General features: G+C 36.0%; 1 protein-coding gene across 2 annotated transcripts in view; it reads right to left on the bottom strand.

Annotated features, from left to right (window-relative positions):
- The window catches only part of LOC149806739 (putative thiopurine S-methyltransferase), a 43,250-nt gene extending 29,744 nt beyond the window's left edge, over positions 1 to 13,506 (bottom strand). The window contains exons 1-4 of one of the 2 annotated variants that reach the window (XM_089957035.1): positions 13,377 to 13,489; positions 5,525 to 5,571; positions 3,735 to 3,876; positions 2,828 to 2,923 (exon numbers count right to left, since the gene is read on the bottom strand). In XM_089957035.1, coding sequence (XP_089813161.1) covers positions 2,828 to 2,923; positions 3,735 to 3,874 — 236 coding nt within the window. In that variant the 5' untranslated portion in view covers positions 3,875 to 3,876; positions 5,525 to 5,571; positions 13,377 to 13,489. Of the gene's footprint in view, positions 1 to 2,827; positions 2,924 to 3,734; positions 3,877 to 5,524; positions 5,572 to 13,376 lie in introns of both variants that reach the window. The other variant, XM_089957030.1, reaches the window with a different exon arrangement.
- Between the last annotated feature and the right edge of the window lie 11,688 nt (positions 13,507 to 25,194).

Here is a 25,194-nt window from a genome sequence, read left to right as displayed (position 1 = left end):
TGTAAGATCAACAGATGCTGGAGCCCTGATCCAGATGCTGATGGGGTGGAAAGTGGAAGGCTTATGAAGATAAGGTTCCCTGTAATGCTTGAGACTTAGCCAGCAAAGAGTGACAAGGTCAGTTGCTCATTAAACTCGTAAAATGCCCTGAATTGGAAATCATGAATGCAAGACAGTCACTGAGCAAAGAGTCTCTTCTCGTGTCAGAGTGTAGAGAAAATGCGAAGTGACGTCTGTTGAGGCATGATAACTATTGATTAGACTGGTCCCTTGTACATGTCTGCAAAAGTTGAGTTCCAGGTAATGGAAGATGGGCTTTTTTAGATTGAGCCCATAATAATATTTGGCCCTTCGTGACCCTGGGTATATGGCCTAGGCCAGTTACTAAGGAAATAGGTCATACATGCAAGGAAGATATCATTAGGATCATCAGTTGGGATGGGTTATGGTATATTGATCCATGTAACCTGTCTGTCTGTCTATTAAATGAGAGGGGACTTGGCTCTCTGTTGGCTCTGTTCCTCACTGCTCCTCAAGAGGAATCAAGTCGGATCCTGAGGAGGCAAGGTGGAGGGAGTTCCAAGAATGCTGAGTCTTGTGGTGGTGACGTGGATGCTAGAGCTGTTTCAGATCATGTTGATGTCCAGTGCTTCGTGGCTGATGAGTAAGTTGAGTTATCTCCCTTGTCACCACTTTTAATTTTTTTTAAATTCACACTGAGGAAGGTCAGCATGCAGACTGTGACATCTTCGTCCTGAGCTGTGTATTGTTTGTGCTTTGCTCATAGCTCTAATCTGTAAGACAAAACAGAGCAAAACGTAAAAGACTAGCCCTGCACCTGTCTTTTTCAATGCAAAGTATGTGCAGAGCTAAATCATTAACAGGGTGACACAGCAATTGATAACAAACAGTCTGATAAAGCAAGGATGTAAACAGGTAAAATATAATGACAATACCACCCGTTATATACCTGTGGGCCTGCACATTACCTGGAAAAAATTATAGCAGATAATGTAAATTACAATGTTACCTGAAGGGTAGGTCAAGGATGGCCTGTACAGGTAGAATCATTTTAGTGTTCCAAGGCTAGCATGACAAATTCACATGTATATATAAAAAAAGACAGAATTATACATATATAAGGAGTTCTTACCACATAAAGACATGCACACATGTAACTAATGTAGCACGAACCTAACTGGTGAGGTCACATAGGCTACAATTGCGAGTGACCAAGAGCTTGCTAATTATGATTTAAAAATTTATACAGATAAACATGATTCAAGTATCGCCTATAGGAACATGCATGCTCAGGAAGCAACTGAATAAACTATGTGTCTACATTACAAACAAAAAACCTTCACATAATGGGAACTCAGGCACCATTATAGAGGCACACACATTAGGTGCGACAATATCCATTAAGATGCAATAATTGTAAGGAAAAAAGGGACTGCCCATACAAATGAAAAAACATTGAAGATGGCGCTCAGGTGCTAATAAAGTCTTGGAATAGAAACTCACATATATGTACTCGTTCGTAATGGAATTTCACATATATGAGTTTTATAAATGCCAGGGATTTGCACGTAATAATAATATAGCCCAAACTGAATGTGAAATCGCTTATGCTTCCCATGCAAGTACCTAAATATGTGATGATGACAAAGTGTTAGCAACTTGGAAAGGGAGAACTTTATCGTGATAGAAAGAGAAAAAGTTGGAAATATAGATGGAGTATACTTTCCTTAAAAGTGAGAAACTCCTCCAACTTGTAGCTGGATATCTTCCACGTAGTATCTGGCTTGCGAGGCTTCTCATTATGACAGCATGCTACCTGGCACAAGCGGAAGTAATAATTGGAATATCCTTACTCATTACTTATAGGAAAGCAGAGATCACTCTGCCCGACTGCCACATGGGTCAGCAGACAAATTTAGCTCCCTTTAGCTAAAAGTAGTATCTGGTGGGGCTGGATTTGTGAGGTAGTCATAGTACTCCTAAGGGATTATGATTGGATAATATATTCGAAGAAGAATCTTGTTATCCCTGAAGAATATTAAAGATGGTTTCAAAATTCTGTAGTTAAAAGGGAGAAATGCTCTTATCTTGAATTCCATGAAATTCTTTTCAGCCAGTAGAGTGTCAGTCCCTTCATTGGACCCTTGTCTGTTTTTAGAAATGGCAGCCCTATCTGATTACAAATTGGTATAATTTGTTAAAAAATGGAAAGCCCTTTATATTAGAATGTTTTCTGTTAAATATGGCCATAATCGAAAGGTGCTGAAAGATTTTTATATTTTAATTAAGAGTGGCCATATCTGACGGTGGATTTGCATCATTTGTACAAAACTGAAAGCCCATTTCACTTGGTGACTGGGAAACTTTGGTCCAGTTCTGTTGAGCAGTTTTTGAGAAGAAATCCTTTAATGGTGGTTTTAAGAATGGTAGCCTTATCGGATATTGATCACATTAGCTTCATTGGCAAGGATCACAAACTGGATAACTGCCCTGGCCAGCCTGGGCTGAATCCTTTGGTCTGACACTGTAAAAGGCAATTACTTCCAATTTCTTAGGCATAATAGAGCCAAAAAAGCACAAGAAATTACCATTAAAATCCAACCAGCAACAACAACATTGATCAGCATCATCAGTAGAAATTTGTCCAGTGCCTTTTGTGAAGAAGTTAAAAAACATAAATGCTGATGAAAGATGGATGATACATGGTGGACAACACATGTCATGTTTTGTACCATAAGCTCACTTGACTTCATGGCAACTGGTAAATAATCTAATTTCAGTAACTTAAGTTTTCTCTTATACTCACCATTTCATATCTGGAGTTTTGCCACAAAGTGGAATAAATACACGCAGCTGCTGAGCTCTTCCTTCAAATATCTTGCCTTCATACTTTAAAAGCATCCTGAAAAAACATTAATCTAGATATAACAAGAAACCTATAATCATTATCCTACCTAAAGGAAATATTTTCTCAATTCTTTGAATTAAATGATTAGAAATGGTCCTTTTTGTTAAAAAATATCTGCATTCCAATTTTTAAGCTTGTAAAAAGTATGTCACTTTTATTACCAAACAATCCCAATATCTAAAGCCAGGAGACATCTGTTAAGAATCTTTTCCATCCGTCATAAATGCTACAAAAAAGAGTGATCTCCCCTTTCCTATAAGACTAATTAAGCAAATGTTACTTCCTTTCCATTTCACACAATTTATTAAAAGCTTAACATAGAAATTAACATGTCAGCAACCTTCCAAGTGTGTGTGTGTGTGTGATTTGGATTTTTAACTAACTTTAACAATTATCCATTCATATCGCAATGATGTCTTCAGTGTGGCAGTTTACAGTGATGTCTAGCACTGGAGCATCATGCTGCAGACATATAGCATCATGTTCCACCCAGTCACATTATCCTGACACCATGCCGACCAGTCCTAAAACTAACTTCTTAATGCTGAGTGCTAAGCAAGGCAGCTGCTAGTACCATTTATTTAAGTTTCTGGCATGATTCACTGGGCTTTGAACCCAGGACTTCCCACATCCAAGACAAATGCTCAAACCACTTAGGCAATGGAGTGGTCTGCAACATCATGATTCCCAAAGAGTACAAGAATGGTTCATATCTATTTGCACAAAATCATCCTGAGAGAGAATCAGACTGTTGGAATAATTTCTGGATCAATCAGACTGTTTGAATAATTTTTGATTCACTTACGGGTCAACACAAGTGACCACCCAGTCAGTAGTTCCCTCTTCCCAGAGTCTCTTCCAGTCCTCAAGAGTATGGATTCCACGAGGACCCTGGCCATCAGCTGCAATCTGGGTATTGGGATTCTCAGGTGGAACAGATGACATGCCTGGAAAATGGAGAATATCAATCAGCTTTAAGATTAATAATGCATCAAGCATAGAGACATTCCACTAAACCATCCTCAAAGTCCTTTTCCAGATTCCAACTACTGTATTGTCTAAAACAAATTTGTATGTTTTAATATAAATTGTTTCAGATACACATATTATTAATGGTAAAAGTGCATCATAATTTGCAAAATTGTAGTCAAAAATAGTTTTCTGTATTAAAATTAAAGGAAAATAAAAAAGATTTGTATATTCATTACTTATACGATTAATGGTACAGGATAATTTGGAAGGCATGAAAAAATACAGACACTGGTCTTGTAATTCACGAGGCTCATTGGTTCATTAGAATGATGGCCATGTGCATCAATATATAAGTATCTGCTAGGATGAGGTTTATGCGGATCTGCTGTGAAGAGGTTTATGCAGATCTGCTGGGATGAGGTTTAAGTGGATTTGCTGGGATGAAGTTTAGGTGGATCTGCTAGGAAGAGGTTTATGTGGATCTGCTGGGATGAGTTTTATGTGGATCTGATGGGTTGAGGTTTAGGTGGATTTGCTCAGGGAAGAGATTTATGTGGATCTGCTGGGATGAGGTTTATGTGGATCTGATGGGATGAGGTTTAGGTGGATTTGCTGGGATGAAGTTTAGGTGGATCTGCTAGGAAGAGGTTTATGTGGATCTGTTGAGATGAGGTTTATGTGGATCTGCTGGGATAAGGTTTATGTGGATCTGCTGGGTCGAGGTTTAGGTGGATTTGCTGGGAAGAGATTTACGTGGATCTGCCGGGATGAGGTTTATGTGGATCTGATGGGATGATGTTTAGGTGGATTTGCTGGGATGAAGTTTTGGTGGATCTGCTAGGAAGAGGTTTATGTGGATCTGTTGAGATGAGGTTTATGTGGATCTGCTGGGATAAGGTTTATGTGGATCTGCTGGGATGAGGTTTAGGTGGATTTGCTGGGATGAAGTTTAGGTGGATCTGCAAATTGTAAAACACCTAATTCAACTATAATACAAAACAATGATGATGATAATGATGTAGATAATCATAACAATTAATGAGGATTTGATGATGTTCAAGGGCTACACAGTGAAATCATATCATTACAAACAAAGTGGACTGACTATGGACATTATAATGCCATGCCCTTGAAGTCTTTATAACAAGTGATGGGAAACACCCTCCTATTACAAGTCTATGCAATGGCTACATATAACAAAATAAGTGCCATGCTTCATTTTGTCCCAAGCTTGCATAAAACACTTTTTTTACATACAAGTATGCTGCAGTATGGCTCATGGATGGGAAGTAGTTGCTAAAACAGGATTTTCACAGAACATCTGATGCATGCCTGGAGTCTCACTACTGCTCAACTTTATGAGTCAAAATTTATATTAGTGCCACAAACAAATAATACCCATGCTATAGTCAACATTACTGTAAAGGATGAGAGAGAATGCACCACCAAGAGATGAAAGCTCCAAACAGTCAAAGGGAGCTGACTCTTCTAACATGTACATACAAGTGACGTTCTTCATTATATTATCAGTTTGTGTTCATTATAAATTGATTAATTTGACAAAATGTAACTCCAAAAATAATTTCTTAAGTGCAAATTTTTCCAAAAAATTAAATTACTTACTGTTTCAGTGTCCTGCATATACTTTGAGACTGGTCAGTGAAGAGTTCCTACAATAAACCAGTCTTGCTTGAGATAGTGGATATAGTAGACCATTCTGAGAGCAAAAGTTAAAGAGGGATCAAGAAAAACTCATCCGGAATAACCAGCTTCTTGCAGTACATTTGGGCATTTTTTATATGGCTTTCTATTGTCAACCATGTTCTGTCATGATTCGTATCCAAATAATTGTCTTCCATATACTATATATCATGACAGTATGTATCATGACAGTATGTATCATGACAGTATCCATGTATCATGACAGTATGTATGTACTGTGTCAATACAGTATGCATGTATCATGATAGTACTGTATGTATCATGACAGTATAGCATACTTATATAAACTGATAAACAAGTGAGTCAATGGTGTGAAATGAACATTGCTTGTACCATTGCATGCATCTTTTTGCAGGATAAACTAAATTCCTAGAATGAATCAAAACAATTTTCTCTTTAATTTCTTCAAAATGTTGACCAGACATTTATCAGACACTATAAAATGACTTAAAACATGTTTATTTTCTCACACTCTGCCAAACTGATGAACATCGAGCCTGAAAATAAGCAAAGAGGGTGTACCTATTCAGGGTCATCATAAATTTGTGCTGGGCAAAACAGCACGCCTGGCAAGCATCATTTTCTGTGCCCAAGCCTTAGAATATAGCACATAAAACTCAGTGAAATGGCACACCGGGCAAATGCCCCTTACAACACCCTTGCACCTATTAAGACCCCAGCTAGTTTCTAGTTTCTTACTCTTTCTGAGTACTCATTTTGGTTCTTTTCAGTTCCCAGCTGATGATGTGCTCCACTCACTCAAAAACAGAAACATCACGATTCAAAGACAAATCATTATCACAAGTGTCATGGATTTATTCATTTATGAAATAAATGGTCAATTTTTCCAGCATTATATGCTTTGAATCAGACACTGTGGAGCTGACTACAGCAGGGTTTTCAACAATTCTGTCCAGTGATTAGGACATAGTTATCTTGATGGAAAAGGAAATTAAAGCAAACCATGCAAGTCCGACTCAACAACTGATTCAGTATCTATAATACTAGAAAAGTGAATATTTACTGAAGCACTTAAAAAAGTCAAGTCCCAAGTACCTGCAATGGCTATCAGCCTCCCTATTGTGCTTTGTATACTGTGAACTGAATTCCTCATGCTCCAGTAACCATTCTTTTCTAAAAATTCTGAGTCAACATGAATTGTCTACCTTTAATTCTACTTTCAAAACAAAATGTAGCCATGCTTTTACTGAAGATTTTTTCTTAACATTTTTTATCATTGATCATCAGCCATGTGCTCTAAATTAGTGCACAAGCTATTCAATATTAGTAAGACATATATGTCATCAAGTGAAATTTACTGTCCTATGCTTCTTTGGCAATAAGTACAAACTGTACAGTAACTTCGGGATGCACTTGATTCAACTTTGCAAAATCTAGTGTAACTATGTTTTAGTTTTACTTTCTTTGATTTTACTTCTACAATCCATGGTTGCCATGGCAGGAACCTTCTTGCACCAAAGAAGAAAAATAAATGTCAGCAGCACAAAGGCACAGCCTAAAATGACCCGTTTGTCCAATATTGAAAAATCCCAATCCCAGAATGCTTTGTGACAAAGTTGGCAACACACTTTTGAGCTGTTCTTCAGAGAACACCCGAATGCTCTTCACTTTGATAATGGCAGCCATGTTTTGATTTCATATCATCAATGTGTAAATCTAAAAGTCATTCAAGCTTTGACACTTTCTGTGAAACTTTGTCAAAATCTATTGACGGATTATTTACAAGAAGCTATTAGAGGTTACAAATTATTTTATGACAACACTGAAGTTATTGAATCACCCATGAAAACAAACCAGACTGGGCTTGCCACAGCCTTTATTTTGATATCTGGCATTTATTGGTTGCAGCTCACATGTCATATATAAATAATAGCAGTGACAGGAATCGAAAACATTTTACTTTGCTAATTGTCCAACTGGCAAGTAACTATTATTTTTCACTGTTTATGCAGCAGAGGAAAGACTGCTTGTCCTTGCTCACAAAGGAAGAGCTAACAACACTTTTAACTGAGTTTTAAGTGCCAAGCCAAATCTTTTGTGCCTGCTGTAAGTACTGTGGAATATAGAAGGTCATGCTTGCAAAGAATCAGACAAAAGAAGATAAAAACAGTCAGCATGCAGAGTTATCTTTTCCTTGAATAAAAAAAAATGAAAACTACACTTACAGCATTTATGCGAAAAATCCTACAACTATAAAGATTTCAATATTCCTATGAAAACAGTTTATATCACGAGTAAACTTGAGGATAATCAACATCCTCTTCTTTCTCTTTTTCTTTTTATTAGACATACTCATTTTCCACTCACATATCAACTCTGAGAATGCCACCGCCTATCAGACACATATGTTCAATACTACATTGATTTCAAAATGGATTCAAAGCTTCATCTCTCCATAAACAGACTGCTATGGGATGTTTCTACAGTAAACCACCCCAACAATGTTCACTGAATCAATCCACACAAGAAATGTGAAAATGATTATTTATGCTATTTACTTCCTTTAACAAATTTCCTTCTATAGACAAAATTCAAGGAATAGCGTCAATAACAATGGCAAAGTCTTTACAGTAACAATAATTCGTAAAGGACCTCTGATAATGCCACTTTTAGGACCACTCTGACTTTGGGATGAATGTATGTTTCAAGTCACATGACAGCCCACCAAGCAGTTAGAAGGATTAGCAATTGCTTTAACTTATGCTACTAGATGGAAGGATTGACAAATGGATGAACAGACCATCCTTAGATGCATTTAGGATTTCAAGGGTAGGGGACACTGTGTCCCCACCCTCCAAATGTGGGGACACAAAAGTTTAATGAGTCAAATGTAAATTGTAGTATATAATGCACTTGTAATACTAAAGATAATGAGATAATCCTATTTGCTTTGACAGTTTAGCCACCTCAACCTTTTTATCTGCACCTGTACTATCATAGTTTCCATGGATACTTACATTATTATGATAAATGTTGTATCATGTGCTCAAGTAGCTCACGAAAACATTAACATGTATAAATATTTGGTTATTCTGAAGTGAGTACATGGAATTTTCCATTCAGGATCTGGCTCTTATTTAACTTTAGTGTTCCCTTACAACCTACCATCATTTATTATAATACAGTAGAACCTGTCTTGAAAGACCACCCTGCCTGCCAAAAAATTACGGTCTCTCAAGACAGGTGATCTCTCACAACAAGTCATAACAGTATGTAATCAATAAATATGTGCATGGATATCCTGGTCTCTCAAAACAGGTGGTCTCTCATTGCAGATGTCAGTCAAGACAGGTTTTACTGTAAATACCCATGGTTTCTGAATTACAATTCTTTTCAAATGACTAAGTCATTCATTAAATGCTAAGTTGTGTCTCTTGTATGATATTAATCTCTTCAGTAATTAATTCAACTTCAAAATAAATTAAATATTCCTCACAATGCATGATGAGAAATCTTATATTTTCACATGAACATACAGGAATGAAAAATAAAATAACAAATTATTTCAATCATATTTTCTATAATTCAATTTAAGTATATGATAAATAAGAAAAAATATTTATTGGGCTAAATTAAAGGGTCCGAATCAGGAAGCCTTTCTTATAACACTAAAAATAGGACAAGTATAATGCATGGACCCTACATCATATGATACAGTTAATCACAACTGACAATACCTGTACGGTTCCTAAATCTCAAGGTTGAGGACCTAAGACTAATACTACTTATAACATTAACAACAACAAAAACTAAAAAATTTCAGAAGGTTGTTCTTGATAATACAAAGTTAATCAATTATTTCAATGTAATATAATGCATAAATAAAAGGTTATACTCCAAACCAATTATGCAGAGTATTGTGGAAGGCACACCATGTATGTTGCCCCATGAGTTATATTCCTCTAGGAATTAGCTGTGTGTGGTTATCCTGAACCATTGGTCAGATATACAGCATGTCTAATATTTAATGTATCTGAATTTCTTTCCTGACAGAAAAACAAACAGATTTGAGAAATTTACTTGTCTTGATGAAACTTCAAAAATTCTAGTCAGGAAACACTACCCAGTAACACTAAAACTTCACAAGTAACTGGACTATTGACATTATGAAAAGTATAGGTCTGATAGGAAATTTCCTAGCCTTGTGCTACTGGACTAGTGCTAATTTCCAGGACTGTACAGTCTTGAACTAAAGTTACTGGGCTGAAACAATTAATTTCTCATTAGATATACCATGACTGTGAACTCTGACCTCTAGAACTCAGAAGTCTATAGATTACTTTATTACTTTTAATACAAGCCATTAAAAATTTTTGATCAACATTAGCTTACATACTTTGTAAGAAATGTTTTTCCACAAAACCCATATTTCTTTATGACTACAATTAGATGGACACATGACCTTTTGATCTTCAAATCAACAGACCTCGTTCACACACTAAAGGCAATCCCTCTACGAACTATGGTCAAGATATGTGGTCTGTAAGTAATATCATTATGTGTTTGTGTGTGATTTGGATTTCTAATGTAGCTTTAACACTTTTCCAGTTATATCACTACAATGTCTGCAGTGTAGCAGTTTATAGTGATGTTTAGCACTGAGGCATGTCCCTCCCAGTCACATTTTGAACACCAGGTCAACCAGTCCTAACACTAACCTCTTAATGCTAAGTGCCTAGCGAGGCAGCTGTTGTACCATTTTTATGTCTTTGGTATCATTCGAACTGGGTTTGAACCCATGACCTCCCACATCTGAGTTGGATGCTCTAACCCTAGGCCACTGGAGCGGTTAATATCATTTAATAACACTGGTCAACAGTGAAATCATTACTGACTTGAAAAGGCCCTAATCTGTAGTATTTTGGTGTGCCGAACACGAATATAACCGTGAAAAATTTGTATTGACTCTCGTTTTGAAGATATTTATATACCTCATTTTCTATGTTTCACTGTGTAAATTTCTCCAGTAGGACTGCAGCAACATCTGGAATAATGATGTAACATTGCATAATACCATCATGCTCACATCATCCACAGTTGATTGCATCATTTTCTGATGCAATGCAATACTAATGCCATGCGGCTGCTGAAGTAAGTTGACGTCAGCAGTGTACTATACATGTGTAGGCCTATTATACTAATGCCAGGCGGCTGCTGAAGCTGACGTAAGCAGTGTACTATATAAAGCCCAATCAGATAGGTTCAGCATTTAAAATATTTTAGACGTTGTGCGAGACAGTTCAAGCTACTGTTACATAAAACTTATTATTTTATCCATTTACGTACAATAAAGAACAGTAATGCCTCGAAAGTGTGTTAATACCGCGGACAATTTTTGCTATATTTGTGGGGAAGTGACATTTGCCAACCAGAAGAAAAGTATCAATTCTCAAGTGAAGAAGGCATATCATCTTTACTTCGGATGCAAGGTTGGTGACCAAGACAAGCCTTGGGCTCCGCATATATGCTGTGCTACATGTACAACACAGCTTTCACAGTGGTTGAATTGCAAAAGGTCATCAATGCCGTTTGCAGTCCCAATGGTGTGGAGAGAGCCAAGCAACCACCTAAATGACTGTTACTTCTGCTTGGTTCCTCCTCTTTCCGGCGGAATAACGAAGCGAAAGAAGTCGAGAATAGTCTACCCAAACATTCCGTCTGCATTGAGACCAGTTCCACATGGTGAGGGACTTCCTATTCCAGAACCTCCAGCAGAATATTCTCTTGATTCATCTGACGAAGACAAAGGTGAGTCGACCTGTTCTTCTCCTGGTCCATCAGCATGCAGTGATCCAGATTTTCACTGTGGTGCATTATCAACCCCACACAGAATAACACAGGAAGAACTAAATGACCTGATTCGTGATTTGGACTTATCAAAGAACAAGGCAGAATTGCTAGGATCAAGACTCCAACAATGGAATCTTCTAGAAGAAGATGTCACAATTACTGCATATCGAAAGCGCCACCAGCAATTGGAGCCTTTCTTCAGAAAGGAAAGTAATCTGATATTCTGTTCCGATATTGAGGGCCTCATGAATGCTTTAAAAATCACTCATGACCCACAAGAATGGAGACTATTTGTGGACTCTTCGAAACTGAGTCTCAAGGCTGTGCTTTTGCACAATGGAAACATTCTTCCATCTATTCCAGTAGCGTATGCTGTCCACATGAAAGAGACATACGATAACTTAAGGCAGCTACTGAATTCCATTGAGTATAACAAGTACAGCTGGCACCTCTGTGGTGATTTGAAGGTAGTTGCCCTTTTAATGGGACTGCAGCAAGGATATACAAAATACATGTGTTTCTTATGCGAGTGGGATAGCCGAGCAAGGGAAATGCACTACATGAGGAAGGAATGGACTCACAGGCAGAATGTAGCCATTGGAGAGAAGAATATCCAACACCCAGCTCTGGTTGAGGCTCAGAAAATCTTGCTACCACCCCTTCACATCAAACTAGGTTTGATGAAGAACTTCGTGAAAGCCATTGACCGGACTTTGCCAGCATTCCGATACCTGCATGAAAAATTCCCTCGACTCAGCGAAGCAAAGATTAAAGAGGGAGTTTTTGTGGGTCCTCAGATTCGAGAGCTTTTCAAAGATGACCGGTTCAACAACTTGCTGGAAGGTGACGCGAAACAAGCATGGAATGCTTTTCGCCTAGTTTCTACAAACTTCCTCGGAAATGTTAGGGCAGAAAACTATAAGGAACTAGTAGAAGACATGTTGATGAAGTATAAGAAACTTGGCTGCAATATGTCTCTAAAGATTCACTTCCTTCATTCCCATTTGGATTTCTTTCCTAGCAACTGTGGTATTGTTAGTGATGAACACGGCGAACGTTTTCATCAAGATATCGCAACAATGGAACAAAGATATCAGGGAAAATGGTCCACTACAATGCTGGCTGACTACTGCTGGACACTCCTCAGAGATGCTCCCGAACAGCTGTACAAGAGACAGGCGAAGAAATCTAAGATGTAGTCAATGACTTGATTTTTTATAGGTAGGCTATTACAGTTGACCTTTTACTATTGGAATGCATTTCGTTATGTAAACATTAATTTCTTGCAGATTACAAAAAAACTAGAGCCAATTTTGCAATTTGACTGTCATATTCGTGTTCAGCACATAAAAATTGATAAGAATTGACTAATTTTATTTCAGTAACATGACTTTTGTAAAAATTTGTTGTCCAGTGTAATTTAATCATGGTAATCTTGACCTTTGACCCCAAAACTATAGGTTTCTTTAAAAAGTCAACATGCAAATCATCCACCAACTTTGGTGACAGTATGTTGCAGAGAACTTAATTTTATCTTGGCACATATCATCTTTATTCTTTCAGTTATAGTAACCTTAACCTTTGACCTTTCTTCTGCAAAACTCACAGGCTTAATCCTCAATATAACATGTGGCGATAGTTCTTTTTTTTTTTGTTTTATTGTTTTCTCTCAAAATCAGATCAAAAGAATTTGTAATAAGTCTCTATGGGGCAAAATATTTAAAACTTCTATATAAAAAAAAAATTAACAAAAATCCGGCCCAGAAAAAAATTAAATGGCTGGTCCCTAAATCTATATTAATTCGAGTCACATGCGTAATGATTGGTGTTTACATGACAGTGATAAAATGATCTTCAGATCACAGGGGCTTGTATCGTTGCTTACAATTGACCTGTCATACATAACCAATTATTAAAATCATAAACCCAAAAAGCGAGTTACCAACAAAACTGCTCTGACAGTGAAAACCTCTTCGAAGTCAGCTGCTGGGTCACGCAACAGCAGGCCAACAAGTAGGTCTTCGCGTATTTTATCCTAGTCTGGTTCCCTGACCTGTTTCCACCAGACTATCATTTTCTCCCCCATGACATTACTAGTAGCGGACCATAGGTCCGGGGGAAAAAAATCTACTTGTAGGTTTTACTCAACCAGTGCTCGTGATACTGGTTTGCCGATGAAAGTCGGGTACCGTCCATTCGTTGATTGATTCCGTTCGGTAATATATACCTAAAATTTTAACACACAATGGTGTCTGGCATTTCTGCGCACCTAAGGTTTTCGTCTCCAATATAGAAGCAAAACGCAATACTGAATTCGACCAATTGATGAAAATCAAATACTGCAATGCTTACTATTTGAAAAGAGGCAATAGTCACCAAAATATTCTGTTCAAAATAATATTAATTTTGGACACACGGGATACTGACCCCGTGTTTTCATAACTCACGATATGTCTGCCTATTCTGCGCACAGCTTTGAAAAGATGTAATGTTTATCCATCGGGCTATAAAAATGAAATACATTACTTTGGACTGTTTCTGTCAGCTGTTCAGTCGAGTAATTAGGTCAGGTTTATAGCTAGGTTTACAAAATTCAACGGCAAGAGATATTAAGCAAACTAAATCTTATAAAAAAAATTTAAGTAAAGTTCAACGTTTTATAAAATAAAAAGAAGCTATTATGTGGAAGAGAAACAACAATGAATGGGATGTAATGTGTTTACAACGTCTTGTTTATGGGGAAAAATTAATAAAGAAGTTAGAAACAGACTATACACCGGGGAATTTCTTGAGAATCTCATTCCAGCGGCAAGTTGATATGTTGGGTAGCAGACGATTTTGTACGGGTGAAACAACTTGCAAAACGTGGAACTTGGATTACGATGCAGAATTTTTTAAGGTATACATTTCCATATTTTATACAATGTATTTATTTGTATGATTCTAAAGGATACATTGTAAATAGGAAGAAGGTCACGAAGTGGGTCTAGTCCTACAACATAAGACACATCACCCTGTATTTTTGTTCTGGGGGGTGACAACATGTGCTATGTCTTACATTGTAGGACTAATCCTGCTAATTTTATGAGCGAAGAAACACTGGTAATTTATTTACGTAAATATGTACCTGTTGTGGGCTTAGGCTGATTCGAACCATGTAAAATATTACTAAGTTGCGTAATAGATTTAATTGACAGTTGTTTTAAATGTTATTTTTTCCCCAAGAACGTTGAACAGTTCAAAACTTCTTTTAAAGAAACTAAACCCCAATTTTAGCAAGATAATGGAATTCATCTGGACAAAGATCAAATGAAATAATGCAAGGCTATTTAGCCTGCATTGCCAATTTAATAGTGAATTATTTTAAAGCAGCTCATTCACGTTTGAGCAAATTTGAAATATTTATAGGTCGCTGCATTTGTATGGGAAAATTAAACCGACAAGTAGGTCTCCGGTTTTATTTTTTTTATTTTTTTGACAGTGGAACAAATAGTGGTCTGTGGGAAAATATGAATGAGTTTTGTTTTCGGATGGATACTGCATGACCTGTTGGAGTGAAGTATCCATCCGACAAAACGAGTTCATATTTTCCCATACAAATGAAGTAACTTTTTATTATATACTCATTTTCTTATTCTGCCTAAGGCTTAATTATATAAAACAATACTACAAGAAACAAATTGAATTTATGCTGTATTCCAAAATAAATACACAAGCTCAGATTCATCAATACACAAAAACAATATTAATGCGCATATAACTCCGCCCAGCGAAATTTGAACTTAATAGCATGCTCGACATCACTTAGCTTGGTCTACTTAAAATTGAAATTTAGAGTCACAGTATTTATAGTCTTATAATCTAGTTTGACAGACTTGTAAAATGGTACGTCTCAGATAGATATGCAATAGCACTTGGCCTCAATGGGCTTTTCCATGATATATTTTGTAGACCCCAGAGAGCACTTGTCATAGTCTTAACCACTGCATTTGCAAAAAGATAACTTATAAATATTATATGCTCATTTTTGTCTCCGTTAACAATGTCAGAATTGTGCAGTATTTTACGATACTGAACACCATCTTAGGACATGCACATGCACAACACGTGTGCCTAAAGATAGTATAGTGTAATAGGAACTACTTTGTAAACAAATATGTACACTCGTCTAATAGGTGCTTTAGGTTTTGGTTGATTAAATTTGTGAATGAAATAAAGCAGCTGCTTTGTCCATTTGAAAGTATAGATGATAAAGTTAATGAGGTGGACGAGTTCACTGAGTAAGAAACGAAACTTTCAAACAAGCAAATGAATTAACGCCATATTCGCAATGTCAACAACAAATGTGAGAGTTGCAGTAATTGAAAATATCGTTCTGATCGAAACAGTTGTTTAGGATAATATTCTCAAAAAAATGGTTAAGACTATGACGAGTGGTCACTGGGGTATGCAAAAAGATAGCATAGAAAAGCATACCATGGACAAGGGCTATGCAAAAAGATAGCATAGAAAAGCATACCATGGACAAGGGCTATGCAAAAAGATAGCATAGAAAAGCATACCATGGGCAAGGGCTATGCAAAAAGATAGCATAGAAAAGTATACCATGGACAAGGGCTATGCAAAAAGATAGCATAGAAAAGCATACCATGGGCAAGGGCTATGCAAAAAGATAGCATAGAAAAGCATACCATGGGCAAGGGCTATGCAAAAAGATAGCATAGAAAAGCATACCATGGGCAAGGGCTATCGCATATCTATCAGATACGTACCATTTGATAAGTGAAAGTACTGAATTCGTGGGGGGAAATCCAATTGAAGGTTTTGGTAGAGCCAAAAAGCCAAGACCACGAAGCATTCTTATTTCCGCTGACTGAATGGATTGTCACACACCAGCTGCTTTGCAATTTTCCGCGTTAACTTTGCTGATGATTCGGATTTAGGCTAACGATGGACCCATACAGGTCATAGCAAACCTGGGGAAGCATGCAAGTGTCGAGGTATAAACACGTCACTTTACTTTTTAGAGAGTAATAAGAATGGCAAAATATATATTTATTCATCTCGAATTTTCTAAAATTGTATTTTCTTAGTTATTCTATTCCGACAGACATGTCTGCAAAATCAGATACACAGAAGCTGTAATGGAAATTTGAGTAGCCTACATTTCCAGTTGAAATCCATTCTTACTGCTCTGAATTGACTCATTAAGCCAGTCCCTCATAATCAAAAACGCAGAATTTAGTTGGATTAACAAAGAAACAAAATCCATGCGCATTCATTCACAATACGACTCTAAATTTTAATTTTAAGTAGACCAAAATGAAAATTATTTTTGAAACTGAATTAGAGCGTGTGACTAAAAGATCGCTGGGCAGAGCTATTGGCACATCACTACCGTTATTGTATATTGATGAATCTATGGTTGCGAATTTATTTAGGAATAAATCATAAATTCAATTACATTGTTTATTGTAATGTCTTTTATTATTAAGCCTTAGGTAGTTAAACAATATGAGCATATAATAAAAAAGGTTACTGCCTATGTATGAAAAAATAAGGAACTCTTTTTATCTTCTGAAAAATACTACACTTCGCAAGGTCGTGCAGTATTTTTTATAGAAAATCTCATTCATATTTTCCCATACAAATGCAGTAATCTATACTTATTTTATTGAGAAATAATACATTTGTTAACACTGACAAAAGTTGTGAAAATGACCCTTGTAGTAGCATGTTTTCATATATATATATATATATATATATATATATATATATATATATATATATATATATATGATGGTACTATTTTCATGCTTGTGTTAGATTTGTTTAGAATTTGACTACTGCATATTATGCAATATACTAATAGTGCTAACATAACACTTATGTACTAAAACTGAAACTGGCTTCCTGTCAGATTTATGATTCTATTCAATACAACTTCAAACATGTGTATGCTTCAAGTCTTGTGGACTTAGCACTAATTACAATCAAGACAAAAATAATGCTGCAAAATTGGTCGTGTTATCTCTGTTGAAAGATTTTGAGAACAAAAACGAAGGTGTCTTAACATAGTTAAAGAAATGACTGTTTGATCAATGAAGCTAACCGTCTCATCATATTATCACCATTTGTTTAATACTTTGTTTGATCAGTACGTCCTTAACTAATTTAATTCCAATAATATTATCATCTGCCTATCAAATTGCAAAACATGTTTGATCACTGCCAGTATAATTTATGCACTTCTGTTGTCATTGTTCCAGTTTACTGAATAATACTATTCTGGAATAAAAAAAAAATTCCATAATTTGATCCGCATAAGCCATTGGTTCCAAGCCGCAAGAAATCTTAGTCGGATAATTGTACCTTGCACGATGTACTTGCATGTATATTACACAATATAAATGTGTTATGTTTGAACCAATAATGTTATGTTTGTGTAGTGAAATCATTTTGTTAAATATGTGCACATTTTTGTTACTTTTGTATCTGTACATGAGATACAAGGCGCTAGACTGGAGTGTCCTCTTGATTAGATTCGAGTTTTGGCATCCAGATGATTTTAGGGCTGCTTTAAGCATTTCTTTGTTGGACTATTATGCACATCCATACAGTGAAATACTGCATGAAAAATCAATTCCAAATAATTTGACATTGGAATTCTTTTCAGTGGGTACGCAGCTGCAGCACAACAGCAAAATTTCATAGCTGAGAACACATGGAATCCAGAGTTAAGTTCTTTCATTATTTGCACATGGCTTTGAGACTGTAAATTTCATGTCATTCCCGATGACGGCTCGATAAATGCAAACCTCACTCTTAAATGCATTTTGGGGGGAAAAAGGTGGGCGCACATAATAACACTAACATGCTTTAAACAAATATTCGGCTTGGCACACAACTGATCTTAATCTTACCATCTGAAAATGAAAAATATGTTATCTGTCAAAAATAAAGGAATGTTTAGTTTAATTGAAACTGATATGACAGCTAAACAGGTCTGGTTCCATTTTCGTGTTGCTCAGTACAGCTATACTTACTGCCAGAGTAAGGGAAGTTATTTAGAGATTGTCATTTTGCGAGGATGTTACTCAAATAATGTAAAGAAATATCCTTTTAAAGTAACTGTCATATCTGCCCAATATGTTTTCTGTAAATTACAAAGCTGCACAGCAGCCATAATACGATGAAAATAGAATATGTGTCTGACAATACTGGACTGTCTTTTGCTTATTAGCAAGACAAAAATATGCTACTTAAAGCATAGTGTACCCATCTCTCACGAAGTAAAATTAGCAGTGTATACGACACAAATCTGTTTTCATAAATGATATTGTGTCCCTTTTCCGCTTGTTGTGCATGCATGGTGGGGAGGGAGATGTGATCGATGGAAATGTAGGAAGCAGAAGTTTCAAGGCAAAATGCATGCTCTCAGATAAAACTGACAATACATTTCTTTAAAAAGATTGATTCTTCTTCAGTCCGACATGGCTTTATAAGTGTCTGCGCACTATATTGGGTTGACTCAATATAACGTCAGCAGCTAAAATTAGGAGTGAGACACTAAATGGGCACTGTTTTAAAAAATTTCAAAAATTTTACTTTGTTTTTTTTTTTATTTTTCAGTCAGATTGAAAATGGAAACTCGTGAGATTAAGGTTGTGTTCAATCATATTGAAAGAAAATCACATTTAACCTTGTGTCAACTTTTCCCCCTCATAAAAATAGAGCAAGACTTTATACTGTTCGTCCTTCAAGTTTGTAAGATGGCCGAGTCAATTAGTGCTCTGAACTGTTAGTGGCACACTTGATAGGAGATGCCGTTTGGGATTGCTTGAGCACTAGAAGACTTCCTGCTGTTCTGTGAATTTCACTGCTCGCACTTCAGCACTGCCTCTGCAATTTTCTTCCACTTAAAATCTGTAGCTTCAGTATGGATGAGACTCCACCTGGTGGAGTGATCCTATGTGCGATCTTCCCAATACTCATGGTCAATGTTGAAGTGTTTCGGGGATGATTTAAGGGAATCTGACCGCTCTGAAATCGCTTTCCCTTCTTCTACTCGCTGTAAAAGATCTTTGGTAGTTGCTCTTCTGCCACTTTTGGCGATTTACTGGAAAGGTAGGATCTACAAGATAACGTTTTCCTGATGCAGGATGTAAATCATCTGTCTTCTTCATATTGATTGTGAGACTGAAACAGTAACAAGCTGAAGAGAAGTGGTCCATACAGTGTTGCATGTCAGACTCAGACCTGACATTCAGGGAACAATTGTCAGCAAATACAAGATCTAGAACAGTCATTTCCTGTAACTTCATCTTCGTCTGTAGTCTTCGCAGTTTAGTTCATAATGTCGATTCCAGTATCATAGTAATGAAAGTCATCAGTAAGTTTGAGATCATCATACTGGAGAAGGTTGGGCCCAATACACAGCCATGCATGACTGCATTTAATATGGTAAAATGACGCCTAAATGTGTAATTCTAGAAGTGAATGGCAGTTACCGCGGTAGACTTCAAGATGCTTTCACATTAATTTTCTATTGTGATAGAACATTGTTTACTGTTGTTGCCCATGGGATGACATTGTTTTCAATACAGTGTTATAGATATTTCTATCATCTATTAAATTATAATATAGTTTTGCTTAAGACATTTGGGTTTTCTGACATTGTACAATATGTGTAGATTCTCATTCATAAATCAAGACCAATTACCTGGGTCAAGTCAACAACTATTTCGGTCATGTATGATACTCATTAGTTTGAACGGATTTCACGAAAACATGATGAGTGCATTTGTCCTGTTGAGGTATTACACACCATAATTGTTTATTGGCTCAATAATTGTGAAGGTCAGACCATGACTGTTGAGTTATTCCGAAGTAATATGATTTATTTATTGTTTGAGAATATTTTGAGTAATTGAGACTTTGTTGATTTGGTGTGTATATAGTGACTATATAATATAACACAAGCACCACGTTTTATTCTACAGTTTATGACAGCTCTGTAAGAGAGAGAGAGAGAGAGAGAGAGAGAGCTAGAGAGAGAGAGAAAAAAAGTTGTGATTTATTTATAATTGTTAATGTGGAAAACGTTTTATTTAAACAGTCAGTACCTGTTGGATTATGTGAAATTATTCAAGGACATGAATGCCTAAATAATTATATTGGAATATGTGAAACTTTCAAGGACTTAAGTGACATTCTACTTTTGCAAGATTAATTTGAAGTAGAAACTTTTTGATTTAGAACTGTGATTCTTCATTGGTGCTAGCACCTTAGCACAAAAACACATTAGAACCTTCATTCAGAATACCTTGGGATAGTTTATAGTACAATTTAGCAATACTATTCTAGGAATTCATACTAAGTTGTTTTTTTTTATTTTTTTCACTTTGATTTTATACTTTAGTGAATAAATTTATAGTTTGGAAAATTGAATTCTTGTTGAATTTGACCTTGTCTTTGACTTATATTTAGCCCCCAGATGTCACAACAGTAATGTATCTTCTGGGAATAACACAGCTTTGTTTGGCAATAATTAAAGCAATAAATTAATCAAATTGTTTGTTCATCATTGTTTTACCATGTGAATGTTTGCTCTATAACGTTCTCTCTCTCTCTCTCTCTCTCTCTCTCATATTGTAGTGAGATATATATATATATATATATATATATATATATATATATATATATATATATATATATATATATATATATATATATATATATATATATATATATATATATATATATATGGCAATTATACTTGTTATGGTAAAGTATACCACACACTCTGTATCTCTTGAAGATTAGATTACTGTTAAGCTCGAGTTACTGAGGCCTGTCTAAAGCAATTCTGTTTCTTATCTGACAAGTTTTAGTTGCTGAAATCTTTGGGTTTGACATCATGCTACAACTACCAAATATACATAGCATGCCAACTCATCAGTGACACAGACAGAATATATAATCACGAACTAGTTTGGCAGTGATCAGTCCCTTAAATTCCAGCAACAATAAGATACAACAAATAAACACCTATCTCCGTCAGACTCTTCTTTGACACAAGTCCATCTCTGGATACTGTCAGAATGAAATGTTTGCAATAAAATAAAGAGTTGTACCACGCTCAGTTCAGTGATTTCTGGCATAGCATTGCAATATCTCTGTTTGCTATGGTGACCTTCTAGATATTTCAATGTTTGGCTTGGAACAAAGCAAAATACACCGCTCCCTCGATAACTCGCGCCCGGATAACTCGCGATCCCGCTTATAACGCAGTGTCCATCTTGGCTCCCGATTTTTTCCAGAGAAAATGTATTTAAAATATCTTTAAAATATGCTGAACATGAAAAAATTACGATAAGAATTGATAAATTAAACCTTGATACATTGCTCGTTTTCTCATCGAAAATGGTGATTAATGCCCGTAAAAATATAATCCATGTTTTGAAATTTGCAAGTTCTAAATAAGAATTAATTTCAGAGATCTCGAAAACGCTTAATTACGCGTATTTGGACGCCAATTTTTTTTATCTGGGACGCAGAAAATCACTGTGGTGGGAGTCCTCCGTACGCATGTAATAGGTGCGCGGGAAGATTCAATGATTTGCCGGTCCTGTTTCAGCCACCTGCTTTGTGGGAAAATGTGTTAATCAGTTAACTGTGCTGATATTTACAATGACAGAATTCAGTGACTGAAAGACTCTTTGATGTACACACATGTTACCATTTTACAAGAGTACATAAAAAAAAGAGCATGATGCAATAGCTTGGCGACTAGTTCAAAGGCTTTGACTGGCGGCCGAGTGAGAAAATGTACTGATATTTAGTGATTGAATTCAGAGCCAGAAAGACCCAGTTTTAAAATCCTAGTGAGACCTCTGTTTCAAGATATCATATATTATTAAGTTTTTATGATCAATAGTTGTCATTATACTGTAAATAAACAGTCTGGTGAAATAGCGATCAATGAAAACTTATGGTAAATGCTAACAGGTGGCAACAGAGAATGAAGTAAACACCAATTAAACGTCTTCCTGTGTGAAAGTCACCTTCTAATCCTTTAATTCCGTTTCAGTGTAAACATTATAATCACAACATATTCTGTTCATTGAAAACATGAAAAGAGTCAATCGACCATCACATCGAAACCCGTGAGTACTTCTGTGAGAACCTAATTACATGTACATGCCGGCTTTGTTTTCATCAACAACTTGGGGAAGTGTTTGTTGCATTAAAAAATCGATTACAAGAGACCTGGGGTGCTGGATTAAGGGTCTTGAAGCTGCCTTTGACGTAAAGCAAAACAGTAACAGACAGCGACGATGATAGTGACTTCGAAGGCTTCAGTGAAACTGATGTCATTAATGCCGAGGCTGTTTGGGAGAAATTCGCACAGACCAAACCAATGGTCCCGAGATGGGCGTTTCTCTTGATGATATGGAGGAGTGGATTTGTGCTGACAATGATTGCCCCACAGCCGAATACATGTCAGATGAAACAATAATTAATTCTATAATGAACAAATTTGCAGCAGAAGACGATTCTAACAGGAGTACCACAAGTGTTGAAAGTGATGCACAGGAAGCAATCAAATATTTTGATATTGCCATAAGGTGGCTGGAGACCCAAAATGTTGACTACATAAAGCTCATGCAGTTGAGAAATCTGAGGGATTTTGCTCGGCGGCAGAGAAACCAAGGAGTAACACACACAGAGAAAAATTAACTGATTTTTTTCGAAAAGGGAATTGATATTTGTCAAGCGTGACATGAACGGCAAGTATTAAATTGTTCTAATTTACGTTGTTTTAAATTCATAGACCAATTAAATATGTTAGTACTGGTTAACTCTTGTTTTTTTTGTTTTCCATTTTACTTCTATCGCATTCAAATCTATCTATCTATCGTTCGATCGACACTGTTTCTTGAAAAGAGTTGATCTTTTTGTAAAAAAAAAACGTCTAATTTGGATCAAACAATAAAACTAGAATGTATCCAATTCAACATAAAAATTAGTGACGTAGTACACAATGTGTGAAGTGGTACACATGTTAAGTGAACGGAAACCACATGGAATAATGTTTTCGATGATCGCCTCAATATACTGTAATTTATCCTGAAATTAATGTTGCCCTATGAGGAAATAATAAATAAAGTACACAGTTATGAAGAGATATTTATTCACAATTAATCTCAGCACGATTATAACATGAGTGTGCAACACTATAATCTGCCTCCCCCCCCCCTTATTTTTCCTTTATGTCGTCGATCACTTTATTGGTTTTGGGCTTATTTTATAGGTCCCTCGATAACTTGCACCTCACTTATAGTGTGGTCGATGTTTCTGGACCCTGATGTGCGCGAGTTATCGAGGGAGTGGTGTATTGCTAATTCAACCTTTTTTTCTTCAAAATGTTAGAGAGACTTTAGGTGTATGATTCACATGGACCTTGTTCCAAACCTTTATTGTGTGTAAACCTTGTTTTTAAATTTTCTGGTTCAACTAAACATTTTTGGCTACACAGAGAGTGCTGGATGTGTCTCTTTTGTGGTGGCAGGAGCCCAAAATTTCAAGCACTTTAGTTTCATCAAGGATGTAAAGTAATGTTAAAGAATGTATGATGAAGTGTTCATAGAGAAGCTATGCCATTATAGAAGTAACTTTGATTTGCATTTTTATACCTTTTTAATTGTTTTATTTCAATATACAATCTTTACTGAAGTCACTATAAGATGCCTGTATGTTTGTTTTGCTTCCATAATTCTAAACAGTACAGATGCTAACCATGAAGTTTCATTCTTCATTTCTGTCTCCTCAGTCTTGCTGTCCCTCGTGCTGTAAACATCGAACCATAAAGAACATTATGACAAGCATAACCAGCAGGCTTTGATACTTTGGGGGGGGGGGAAAGGATCCATTCAGTCCTGCTCCTTAAATTGTAAGATTCAATTAAATTATATAAAAATAACTAATACAGAAAAATGATGTGATTCTAAAACTTATGAATACTTTTATTTGGAAAGAAGCCATCTTAAATAAAACCCTATATCTGTAATTTGCATACAGAAGATTGGGAAAGAGACTACAATTACATGTGTAAGAGGTAAAATGGTGCATATAAAGTCCTTAACAGTCATCATTATATCTTCTGCTAGTAGTAAGATGGCCATTCTATGAGTACAGTATTTAAGTCAGTCTATCTGAAAACTGTGATACCTATGAATACTGATATCATAATTGTAAAATCGTTTTTCTTTCTGTCATTTTTAGCTCTGTCATCATGTTCCAGTTCCATGTACATGTATTGTCCAAAATGTAAAAAGTAACATAGAAGCATGAATTTGGTTTTTATCGTTATTTCTCGAGTTCCTCATGTATCATATTTTGTCGGTAGAGTTTGTAAAATGACAAACTCTCATAATACTTGTTCACAAGACAAAAAGAGTAATTATTAGTGACTCAATGATCATGAATAGTCGCACAATTAGGCAGTGCAAAAAAAATTCATGGAGGTATAATCTTAGGTGCTTGAGAGTTTTTGGCCATTTCATAAAGGTACTGCAAATTTACCTTGAACGTTTGCAATAAATGTAGTTGACAGTTAATTAATTCCAGTCTGACTGCTGGTATGACTTGATTATTTAATACTTTTTCCATTCCTTTCATAAATGTAGTGTATTTCTATTCTGCTCGACACTAACTGTGTTTCTAACTTTTCTGACACCGATCTACATTTATATACT

The sequence above is a fragment of the Sinohyriopsis cumingii genome, chromosome 1, assembly GCF_028554795.1.
Source record: "Sinohyriopsis cumingii isolate HCF-2022 chromosome 1, ASM2855479v2, whole genome shotgun sequence".
NCBI classification, from domain to species: domain Eukaryota; kingdom Metazoa; phylum Mollusca; class Bivalvia; order Unionida; family Unionidae; genus Sinohyriopsis; species Sinohyriopsis cumingii.
The sequence above is the reverse complement of the archived record's forward strand: the minus strand, read 5'-3'. Positions and strand labels throughout refer to the sequence as shown.